Source organism: Lissotriton vulgaris, chromosome 6, assembly GCF_964263255.1.
Source record: "Lissotriton vulgaris chromosome 6, aLisVul1.2, whole genome shotgun sequence".
NCBI lineage: Eukaryota > Metazoa > Chordata > Amphibia > Caudata > Salamandridae > Lissotriton > Lissotriton vulgaris.
Genome location: NC_141694.1, coordinates 202,908,058 through 202,920,936, shown reverse-complemented (window position 1 = coordinate 202,920,936; position 12,879 = coordinate 202,908,058). Strand labels below are relative to the sequence as shown.

General features: G+C 46.3%; 1 protein-coding gene across 1 annotated transcript in view; it reads left to right on the top strand.

Moving 5' to 3' along the window:
• The window catches only part of LOC147707023 (adhesion G protein-coupled receptor F5-like), a 948,772-nt gene that overhangs the window by 762,829 nt on the left and 173,064 nt on the right, over positions 1-12,879 (top strand). Inside the window, exon 15 of the mRNA XM_086926247.1 lies at positions 2,883-3,053. Coding sequence (XP_086782373.1) covers positions 2,883-3,053 — 171 coding nt within the window. The remainder of the gene's footprint in view (positions 1-2,882; positions 3,054-12,879) is intronic.

Sequence of the window (12,879 nt, the reverse complement as noted above, 5' to 3'; positions counted from 1 at the left end):
GGAGGATGTTGTTGAAAACTAGGAGCTAGTAAAAAAAGAATCACATTTTTTTACAAGTGTTGGTTAGGGCAGGCTCATTCTTGTACATAAATAATTCTATACTTTGTGTTTCTGATCTCCTTGATCAATCACTTGAGCACAAATCTTTATCTTTCTCTGGGAACGCTCATCTTTTTATACTACGTAAGATTTTGTTGATTATAATATGTAAATATTTGTATTTTGAGTTGCGAAAATACTTTTTTCAAATTCTATATTAAATTAGAGAATCCGGCTGGATTCAATTGAATTCTCAAACGTTTGGGCACTTTTTTGACAATTTGGGCTAATGTATCTGTTTAACTTACTATATAGATTTAATCTAGAAGCGGATTAAAGAATTGCGTGAACTAAGGCTGTAATTCTGTTACATGTTTAAATTTTTGTCAAGGACCACTTGTAGGGTTGAAACGTTGGCATCTTCCCCTGGTGGGCCTGTACTTTTTTCACCCTATCCCTGCCTCTTTACAGATGATCAAACTCTATACAACATCAAGAACCAGTGAAATACTTTCAAATTCATGTGAGACAGGCCCCACTGTAAAACTGGTGCTACTGCAAACCATCACCAGTTTACTAAAGACATTACTATGTGTAATTGATTGTTTTAACTACTCTCTGATTTCCCTCCCTATATATCTGTTCTATTATCACAAGCACTATCCGTTTTCCACACTCCCCTTGGAACAACCCTCTTTTCTGTCCTGAAACGTTCCCTACAGTGATCTGGTGATAATAACTGTGAGATTAAACAGTCGCTATTGAAGCTATCTATGGTGCATGTGTGTCTTTCTGATGGTATACTTATGTGAAATGAGAAACTACTGGGGTACACTTATGATGCAACTTGAGTTCTATGTGTACCACGTTCAATGATTTTGCCTAAACGAATACCTTCCTAAGGAAACCAGTCTAGGACTATAGATGTTTCAGTGAGTCAATGCTGTCACTGAAGAGGGTGGTTGGCATGAAGGTGTCCGCAGACTTGATACCTGGATCCGTATCACACTGGCTCAGTGTAGAGCTGCCCACCCCTTTTTATACACCTGCGGTGTGTAAAGTGAATTTATTTAGCTCAATGTTTCTCCAACTAAGGACCTGGTTACGAGTTTAGGTGATATTTATCAGACCTGGTAAACAAAGATACCACAGGGTATGCTATTGATCAGGTGTGATAAATAACACTTATTATGAGTTATATGAGAATAACATGCAGATTTTGGAGTTTAATGCACAAAAATTCATATAGTACAGTACATACCATATGATTTGCCCCTTTTAAATTTCAGCAGGCTTGACATACCATAATTTAAAGCCAGTTGAGATATTTAAGGCATTTGATAGTTATTGGACTTGTTTAATATAGCCAACTCATAACTGTGGCCCACGTGAAAACAGAGTTATACACATGGTCCAAATACTGTGTGTAAACAGGGGTATACGCATGGGGCAGAATTAACTGGCACACTTGTAATCAGGCCCTTAGCACCATTTTCAGACAGTACTGCTTTGAAACGGTGAGACAAGTTTGCCTCTTTCTGAGTTGTGCTGTCTGACATAAACTCGGAGAAATATTGCATTAAAGTGAATTCACTGTACATAATGTGCATAAAAACATGTGCTTGGTTCTGTTCTGAGGCTGAGAGCCTATCATAATAGAGAGCCTTGTGGAGTGACTCAGCTTTTTATTCTAGCACAGTTCATCAAATTAGTTTCTTTAGCTTAGAAAATAGTACACTCCTTTTACTTATAGTACTTTGTGAAGGTAACATTGTGGTAACAAGGTAAATTCAAAAATGTAATTAGTTTAACATACTGACATTGTTATGAGCGCCTTAGTACATAATTGGATAACTCCTATGGTGGCTGTGAAAAAATGTTGTGGGTTGACATCTCTTTGTAGATCAACAAAAATATTTATCTAACAGCACACTTGGGGCCGTATGTATCAAGATATCGTTTTGCGATTTCTAAATAGAGATTTTTTGCTAATCGCTATTTAGAAATCGCAAAACGGTATGTATGTACAAAATCGCTATTTTTTAGCGATTCCTTATCATTCTTTATTTGCGAATTCGCAATTTGGGAAATCACAAATAAAGAATGATTTCCAATGCATTCCTATGGGCCAGGAGGCCCATAGGAATGATGGTGCAATAATTCTCAAGTTGCGAATTCGCAATTTGCTAATCGCAATTTGAGAATTATTACAAGGGTGCAGGGGTGTCTCAAAGACACCCTGCTGCACCCCTGAAATCTACATGTGTGTGCATGTGGCACACATACATGCCCTATGGGCATGTATGTGTGTCACATACCACCCTCACGAATGCCACACTGGGCATTATTGTGAGAAATCGCAAATTACCACCAACTACAAGTTGGTGGTAAATTGCGATTCCTTAACACAAATTTGCACTTCAAAAATGTATCATATATATCATTTAAGGAATCGCAAAATTTGAGATTCCTTAAATGCTATGGCAAAATAAGGAATCGCAAATTATTGGGATTCCTTAAATTGTGATTGTATGATACATTGGAAATAATGCAAAAAGGCCGTTTGCGAATCGCAAAGGCCGAAATTCTGCGAATTTCGGCCTTTGCGATTCTAAAACGGCTTCATACATATGGCCCAAAATCTGTAAAATGATGTCTGATGAAAAAGCATTTCTCCCATTTGACTTATTCATATGTTTTAATAACATGTGTACTGTGAATAATTGCATAAGCAACATAACCAATAGTACTTTTATGTCACCAAGGTAATGTTAGCTATCTTTTTCTATCCTCTAATTTGCTACGGGCAGTGTCATTGATAACAACATTCTGTTCTTTTTCAGGAATTGCGCTTCCTGCCACCATCAGAAATACCAATTTATCTTGAGAATCTTGTTTCTAATGTGACTGCAGCTGAGGAAAACATAAATACATTCTCAACCATGAATGCATTAGTTGGTGTTATGAAAACTGTTTCAGAAGTTACCACAAGTGCCGATGTCACCATGATGCAAGTAAGCTACCACCATCTAGACTTGAAAAGGTCTTTCCTTGGAAATGGCAGACACAGCAGCTTACAAACCACTCTGTGTGCCCACCAAGAGGTGTGACCAGGGTAATCAGCAGTCCCCAACTCTATGGCCACTCAGACCCATTCTGGGAGATACTTTCCTCACATGGGTTTGATGCCAGACTGGGTGCAAGGAAAAAAGCTGGGGCCTTTCCTGGTTTCACCTAACATTCGTTTGTAACAGGGAGCCATTGAAAAAAAATGAAGTCCTGGTCAATCACACCGGTCTTGCAGCCAGAGGAAAAGAAAATACATCCTCACTCCCAAGCCGTTGTCTCTGCTCTGGGAGGAGTTTTCAAACCTCACCAGGGCTAATAACTTGCCAGGCCACTGCTTGAGAGCTAATGTAAATTAACCTCCAGAGCCTCAGGAAGGGAAAAGCTAATTTTTTTTCTGTTAATGTGTTTATTGATTTTCGTCAAAAGAATGACATCAGTTAACAAGAAGACTGTTACAATATAGTCAAGTTCGAGTTCAAAAGCTTTATTCGGTTTGTAATAAAAGCCATATAAGCAAACATAAAAATGCATGGTAACTGCCTACACAACATTTTCGGAATGTGATACATAACATGGGCAACTATTTGTGCAATATAGGCATTATACCTGTGTGCAAAATCACAAAAGAAATATCCAAAATTGTGCAAATTGCATAAAGTGCCCTATATATATATATACACAATTTGTACTAAAAAATGTAATGCAGTTACTGTAAATTTCGCTATAATGTGGCTAGGGCTTGCAATCTACGCAGCAGACAGTAGTCACCCATATATTTGGGTGGCATTAAATTACACAATGAAATACCTTCATGTAATGCAGATTTTACAGAAAGTAATGAGTACTAACATTGTGCATTATATGCAAATTACGCTATAAAGTGTCACATGCCCGCTATATCCCTTTTTGTGCAAAATCGCAAAAAAGATATCCAGATCTATGCTAATTGCCTACGGTGTCATATATATACACTTAACTTGTGCTGAAGGCTTTAATCCAGTATGTGCAAATTTCACAATAAAGTGACTAATGCTTACAATAAACGCAACAGACAATGGTCACCCAGATATTTTAAGTGTTACCTAAAATTACACAATGAAATACCTTCATATTGTACAAATTTTACAAAAGGTGACAGGTGCTAACATTGTGCATTGCGCTATAAAGTGTTGCATGCCATCTATATCCCTATTTGTGCAAAATATGCAACAAGTTCAAAATGCCTTAAATACTAAGTCCATTGCACCATTTCATATTATATACAGACTTAAAAAGTAATAGATTTCCTAGCAGCAATGCATTTCAAAATATAAGATGCCACATAAAAGCAGACATCCGGGCTTTCCAGAGTAGATACTAGCCTCATAGCATTTTTGGTGGATCGAACATTATATTTTAAAAGCAAAGGCTACAGATAAAACCTCCTTAAAAAATAGTAAAATGTGCAGAACATTAAAAAAATTTTAACAACAAGTTGTGGTGATGGACAGAGTTTTAAGCAGGATACTCTCACCCAGTCAAGAGATCAGGGCTAGATCCAACACCGTTTTTTAGCTCACTGCACCATCCCAGCTCAGAACCTGACTATATGCAAATTAGTCTGTTCCTGTGCCAGTGCATGATGGGAACAGGGAAAACCAAACTACCAAGTCAATTCTTACACTGGGAAGGAAACAAGCTTCCGGGGACCGGTTTCTGGCATTTCAACCGTCGTCGGCCCGGCTTGCTTGAATCCTGATGGTGCAATGAGCAAGGGACTCACATCTGAGTATACCCTTCCACGCTTATGGTGGACAATATATTTAACAACAAGTGGTGGTGATGGACAGAGTTTCTGAATTAAGCAGAATACTCTCACCCAGTCAAGAGATCAGGGCTAGATCCAACACATGTTTTTTAGCTCACTGCACCATCCCAGCTCAGAACCTGGCTATATGCAAATTAGTCTGTTCCTGTCCCAGTGCATGATGGGAACAGGGCAAACCAAACTACCAAGCCAATTCTTACACTGGGAAGGAAACAAGCTTCCGGGGACCGGTTTCTGGCACATCAACCGTCGCCGGCCCGGCTTGCTTGAAACCTGATGGTGCAATGAGCAAGGGACTCACATCTGCGTATACCCTTCCACGCTTATGGTGGACAACATATTTAACAACAAGGGGTGGTGATGGACAGAGTTTCTGAATTAAGCAGAATACTCTCACCCAGCCAAGAGATCAGGGCTAGATCCAACACCGTTTTTTAGCTCAATGCACCATCCCAGCTCAGAACCTGGCTATATGCAAATTAGTCTGTTCCTGTCCCAGTGCATGATGGGAACAGGGCAAACCAAACTACCAAGCCAATTCTTACACTGGGAAGGAAACAAGTTTCCAGGGACCGGTTTCTGGCATTCTCACTGCACCATCAGGATTCAAGCAAGCCGGGCCGACGACGGCTGAAATGTCAGAATCCGGTCCCCGGAAGCTTGTCTCCTTTCCGGTGAAGAAGTGGCTTGGTAGTTTGGTCTGCCCTGTTCCCATGATGCACTGGGCCAGGGACAGACTAATTTGCATATAGCCAGGTTCTGAGCTGGGATGGTGCAGTGAGCTAAATAACGGTGATGGATCAAGCCCTGATCTTTGGACTGGGTAAGAGTGGTCTGCTTAATTCAGACACTCTGTTCATCACCACCCCCTTTTCTGAATCGTTTTTGCCATAGGTGTGGCAGGGTATACTCAGACATGAGTCCCTTGCTCACTGCACCATCAGGATTCAAGCAAGCCGGGCCGACGACGCCTGAAATGCCAGAAACCGGTCCCCGGAAGCTTGTCTTCTTTCCGGTGAAGAGTTGGCTTGGTAGTTAGGTCTGCCCTGTTCCCATGATGCACTGGGCCAGGGACAGACTAATTTGCGTATAGCCAGGTCCTGAGCTGGGATGGTGCAGTGAGCTAAATAACGGTGATGGATCAAGCCCTGATCGTTGGACTGGGTAAGAGTGGTCTGCCTAATTCAGACACTTTGTTCATCACCACCCCCTTTTTTGAAACATTAGAAAATGGCAGCAGCTTTGCTTAGACATATTATCATATGGGCATACAGAGCTGGAACTTTTTTTCATAATCGGGAAGGCCACAAGGTGATGAGCAATCCCTAGCCTTAAGCGTGTCAGGACAAAGCGATAAGAGGTTTTTGTTACATCTGTCAGATATGCCGGACAACCAGCTTTAAGATTTAATTGTGGGTAAAATACAAAGGTGGGTTGTTGCCCAAATATTCTCCTTCGTGTTTCCCCTTTGAAGGTTAAAAAGGTTTCTTTAAGCTCCTTTTTTGTAATTGAAGCTGCATACTCTGGTTCTAAATAGATATTACAATTAAACAAAAGGTTATACCAATAGTGAATAAAACGTAACCAGGGGATACAGGAACAATGATCAAGCTTCAGACAGTCTTTAATGATACGTTGTGTAAATAGCCTTTTTCTCTTTGGACCAAATTGAACGCCATAAAAGTAGAGGGCGTAGAGAAGCTAAGTCTGAAATGTAGTTGAGTCCCACTTCCTGGTGTATCAAATCTATGGAGGCCGATGGAGGGACACTCAGCAAGCGTTCTTGCAGCCGGTCTTGCAGCCAGAGGAAGAAAAAATACCTCCTCACACCCAAGCCGTTGTCTCTGCTCTGGGAGGAGTTTTCAAACCTCACCAGGGCTAATAACTTGCCAGGCCACTGCTTGAGAGCTAAGATAAATTAACCTCCAGAGCTTCAGGAAGGGAAAAGCTACATTTTTTTGTGTGTTTATTGATTTTTGTCAAAAGAATGAAATCAGTTAACAAGAATACTGTTATAATATAGTCAAAAGAACCAACCCCCAACCCTCTCTCCCCCCACCCTTCCCACAGGCAAAACAATTAGAGATCCAAAATAATAAAAATGTACATTTGGCTCAATAGCTGCACATTTACAAAAGTATAACAGTAACAACCTGATACAGGACCTTCCAATAAAGCTGTTAATATAGCCATCAACGAAGGCATTGAGCATCTGAATCAATCAAACACTCACACCCAGTCAAAAGATCTGGGTTTAATCCATCACCGTTCTTTAGCCCACTCTGAGAGCCCAGTTCAGACATGGCTATATGCAAATCAGTGTGACCCTGTGCCCCATGGGAACAGTCTAGCCCGAACTGCCAAGCCATGTCTTCCCTGGACCGGAAACCAGCTTCCGAGGACCGGTTTCTGGCATTCCAGCCGTCTTCAGCCCGACTTGCTTGAATCCAGTGGCAAAGTGAGCAAGGGACTCACGTCTGAGCATACCCTGCCACACTTATGGCGGCCAAAAGCGGTACAAAAGGGGGTGGTGATGGACGGAGCATCTGAATCAATCAAACACTCACACCCAGTCAAAAGATCTGGGTTTAATCCATTCCCGTTCTTTAATTGGCATTTTCTTGCACGCCATATTTAAAGAGCTGTACAGGGGTATAATATAATTGATGCAGAAATTCAAAATGAATTATTCTTAGGTTACGATTAGCTGTTAGGCGGCCAGTGAGGGTACAACAGTTAGTCCATACATCCGGGGTAAGGGCATTTCCCAGCACTACCTGCCATTTAACAAATGAGGGGTGCTCCTGCTGCTCCTGTTCTCGCAAAGACGCATTGTAAAGCTCGGTGATTAGACCTTGTCGCTCTTCTCGCACCAGCATCACCTGCAATGCCCGTAAAGTTGTAGGTTCAGTCGGGTAGTCTGGATAGACAGCCTTAATAGCCTGCTGCACTCTTGTGTAAGTGAAGCCGAACATAAAGCCTCGGTTCGCCCCTTTCTGCACCTCCTGCAGTGATTTAAATTGACCCTTCGTATATGGATCTCTTATCCGTAAGATACCTACTTTGGCCAGTTCACTCAGAGCTCGCTTCTCATGTGCCGCTAATATATCCGGGTGCGATGCCCGAGGCAGCAACGGTGCTCTGCCGGGTTGGGAGCCGGCAGAGCAGGGCAGTGCTCCGCCCCTCCCGCCCTATTTTCTTTAAATGGCCCCCCTCACAAGGAAGCGCAGCGGACGAGCGCAGCGGGCGCGCCGGCGGCGCGCCGAAGGCTCGCCAAAGGTGAGCCCGTCTGCGCCCGTCCGCGCCGGACCCGCGCCCAGCGCCTCTCCCCCTGTCTCTCCCGCACCTCACCAGCTACCCAGAATTACCTATAACAGTGACACGCTCCTAGCCTTAAACATTGCACACCCCTGTGAGGACTGTGATATATGGGAACCTGGGACCAAATACCTTCCCACATCCTCCCACTGCGCCAAGTGCTCGTCACTACTTTTGAAACCCCTCTGGCTACCGATTGCTCAGTTCAGAGACCAGACCACTTGCTCTACTATCAACACCCCCCTGATAAAGTGTCTCCTCCTCAATACTAGGTCGTTAGTTAAACATAGCTCAGAAATTGCTGAACATATCCAGGATGCAGGCATACAAATCGCATTCATCACAGAAGCCTGGACTGATGCTGCATCAGGCCCAGACATAGTTAAAGCCACCCCCCAAGATTTTATCTGCCACACCCAAAACAGGGACAAGAGGAGAGGGGGCGGGCTAGCCGTCATTTACCATAAAGATATCAGAGGCTCCTTTCAACCTGGTCCCTCTGAACTTGACGAATCCCTGCTGTTCAATTTCACCCTCTCTAATCACCAGTCCTTCAAGGGTTGCCTTATTTATAGGCCCCCAGGTGAGAAAACTAAATTTCTAGCAGCCTTAAGTAAACTACTAGAAGCAGCTGTCTGCTCCCAAAGATACACTCTCTTGGGTGATTTAAATTTCCACCTGGAATGCAAGACATCCTCAGACACCCAGGAACTTACTGACCTACTGGCTGGGATCGATATGCAACAACTAGTTACTGATCCCACCCACAGAGCAGGACATACCCTAGACGGGATTTTTTCCAATCTGCCTAATCTGAAAGTCTCCCTGGTCCTACCAGTTTTCTGGTCCGACCATTCAGCAATCCACTTTGCAATCTCCCTCTCCACTCCTGAAAAACCAGGCAACAAGAGAATCATCCCGAAACTAGTTAGGAAATGGAAAAACATCACTGGGGACTCGCTAGACAACGCCTTAAATAATTCACTGACCTCTCTTCCCAACAACGTGGAGGAAGCAGCTAAGTCTTATACCACCTGGCTGGACCAGGCTTGCCTACTATTAGCCCCCCCCCCCAAAACCACTCACTCCACTCGGGCCAGGCCTGCCGCCCCGTGGTTCACAGATCAAATAAGGGAAATCAAAATAAGGTGCAAAAAGCTTGAAAAAATCTGGCGTTCAAACTACAGGGAATCGGACAAGAAAACCCTCAATGTGGAACAAAGACACTACAAGGATAAAATCCTGCAAGCGAAAAAAGCCTTTCTTACGAGACAGATAGAAGACGCTACCAACACCCCTAAAGAACTGTTCCTTACGGTCACCTCCCTTGCCAACCCCAAACCCATTGAAATTCCAGCAAGCCTTACACTTTGCGAAAGTTTGGCAACATTCTTCCGTGAGAAGGTGGAGAACATTTTCCTCCCCCTAGACAAGCTAGTGAAGTCCCCCTCACTGAGGGAGACCTCTGATCCCGCCAGATCTGAAACTACGCTTCAATACTTCCTGCCCATCACGGAAAAGGAAGTGAGGAGTCGCCTACTAAAAATTAAATCAGGCTCCCCTCATGATCCCTGCCCCACAGCAATAACGAAACTGGCACCAGATGCAATTGCCAGGGGCCTCACTCCTCTCCTTAACCAGATGCTGGAGATAGGTGAATACCCCTCAAGATGGAAGCAAGCCTCCATCCTACCCTTGCTAAAAAAAAACAATCTAGACATCACTGAGATGAACAATTATCGCCCAATTGCCAGACTCCCCCTCCCGGCCAAAATAATAGAAGGTTACCTAAACACACAACTTAGTTCCTTCTTAAAATCAGCAGATGTACTTGATTCCTCCCAGCACGGATTTCGAGAGGAGCACAGTACGGAATCCGCCCTGAATAAATCCATGGAAGATATCAGGCTGGTGATGGATGCAGGGGGCAGAGCAGCCCTGATTCTACTGGACCTTTCTGCGGCCTTCGATACGGTCCACCATAAACTATTGGTGGACCGGTTGAGGGCCTGTGGAATTCAGGGAAAGGCTCTAAAAATCCTTCAAGCCTTCCTATCTGATAGATCCCAGACAGTGGCACTGGGCAGCTACGAATCACGCCCTTTTGTACTTCCCTGTGGTGTCCCCCAGGGGTCCTCTTTAAGCCCAACCCTTTTCAATGTGTATGTCTCTACCCTCGCCCCGGTAATTCGATCGTTCGGCTTTCAACTCACGGCATACGCCGATGACACACAGATTGTGGTGTCCCTTCTTCCCGGCAACACTGAAAACACCGCAGACAGATTTAGAAACTGCATGTCTGAAGTAGGCCGTTGGATGGCTCAAAGCTGCCTTAAGCTAAACTCCTCAAAGACCGAGGTCCTGCTCTTTGGTGCCAAAGAAAACTTCTGGTCCCCGAGATGGTGGCCAGACGAAATGGGACCTCTCCCAGAGCCGGTGGATAAAGTGAAGAATCTCGGGATTCTGGTGGACTCAATCAATCAATCAATCAGTGACACTTATAGAGCGCGCTACATACCCGTAGGGTCTCAAGGCGCTGGGGGGGGGGGAGCCTCTACTGCTCGAACAGCCAGGTCTTCAGCTTCTTCCTGAAGGAGAGGTGGTCTTGGGTCAGGCGCAGGTCGGGAGGGAGGGAGTTCCAGGTCTTGGCGGCCAGGTAGGAGAAGGACCTTCCTCCTGTAGTCGCTCTTCGGATGCGGGGGACGGCGGCGAGGGCGTGGTTGGCTGATCGGAGGTGGCGTTTGGGAGCGTAGAAGTTGACTCGGCTGTTGAGGTAGCTCGGGCCTTGGTCGTGTAGGGCTTTGTGTGCGTGGGTGAGGAGGCGGAAGGTGATTCTTTTGTTGACGGGGAGCCAGTGAAGGTCTCTCAGATGTCCGGAGATGTGGCTGGTTCGTGGGATGTCGAGGATGAGTCTGGCTGAGGCGTTCTGGATCTGCTGGAGTCTCTTCTGGAGCTTGGCGGTGGTACCGGCGTAGAGGGCGTTGCCGTAGTCCAGTCGGCTGGTGACGAGGGCCTGGGTGACGGTCTTCCTGGTCTCGGTGGGGATCCACCAGAAGATCTTCCGTAGCATGCGAAGGATGTTGAAGCATGCCGAGGAGACGTTGTTGACTTGCCTGGTCATGGAGAGGGAGGAGTCCAGGGTGAAGCCCAGGTTTCGTGCATGGTCTGTCGGTTTGGGTGGGGTGCCCAGGGCGGGAGGCCACCAGGAGTCGTCCCAGGCGGAGGGAGAGGAGCCCAGGATGAGGACCTCCGTCTTGTCCGAGTTCAGTTTCAGGCGGCTGGTCGTCATCCACTCGGCTACCTCTTTCATCCCTTCGTGTAGGTTGGCTCTGGCGGCGGCGGGGTCGTTGGTCAGGGAGAGGATCAGCTGGGTGTCGTCGGCGTAGGAGATTATGCTGAGGTTGTGTTAGCGTACGATGGCCGCGAGGGGGCTCATGTAGACGTTGAAGAGGGTGGGGCTAAGAGATGATCCTTGGGGGACGCCGCAGATGACTTCGGTGGCCTCTGACTTGTACGGTGGTAGGCGGACTCTGTGTTCTTCCGTCGAGGAAGGAGATGATCCATTCCAGCGCCTTGTCCTGGATTCCGACGTTGCTGAGGCGCCGTACTAGGGTGCGGTGGCAGACCGTGTCGAATGCCGCGGAGAGGTCTAGGAGGATGAGGGCCGCTGTTTCTCCGTTGTCCATCAGGGCTCGGATGTCATCGGTGGCGGCGATGAGGGCGGTCTCGGTGCTGTGGTTGGCTCGGAAGCCGGACTGTGAGGGGTCGAGGGATCCGTTCGTCTCCAGGAAAGCGGCCATCTGCTTGTTGACGGTTTTCTCGATGACTTTGGCTGGAAACGGGAGTAGCGAGATGGGGCGGTAATTCTTGAGGTCGGTGGGGTCCGCTGTTGGTTTCTTGAGTAGAGCGCTGAGTTCGGCGTGTTTCCAGCTCTCAGGGAAGGTGGCGGTGTCGAAGGATGTGTTGATGATGTCTCGCAGGTGGGGTGCGATGATAGCGTCGGCCTTGTTGAAGACGTGGTGAGGGCAGGGGTCGGTCGGTGATCCGGAATGGATGGAGTTCATCGTGCGGATGGTGTCTTCGGTGCTGATTGGGGTCCAGGCGTGGAGGGTGGTGGTGGGGGGTGGTTGTTCGGTCATGGTGTGCGTTGGTTGGTTGTTGAAGCTGTTGTGTATGTCCGCGATCTTGTTGTGGAAGTATGAAGCGAGGGAGTTGCAGAGGTCTTGCGATGGGGTGATGTCGTTGTTTCCTGCGCTGGGGTTGGAAAGCTCTTTCACGATGTTGAAGAGTTCCTTGCAGTTGTGTGCGTTGTTGTCCAACCGGTCCTTGAATGCTGTTTTCTTGGCGGCGCGGATCAGCTGGTGGTGTTTCCGGGTGGCAAGTTTGAAGGAGGTCCTGTTGTCCGGTGTTGGTTCCCTTCTCCAGACTTTCTCGAGGGCTCGGCAGTTCTTCTTGGAGCTCTTGAGTTCGTTGGTGAACCATGGGGCTTTCTTGCTGCCGGGTCTGCTGGGCGGGGTCCTCAGTGGGGCGAGTTCATCCGCGCAGTTGCTGATCCACTTCGTGAGGTTGTCGGCGGCCTGGCTGGGGTTCGCTGAGCTGGCAGGAGGGTGCTGGCTCAGGGAGGTGGCGAGCTGGTCTGCTGTGAT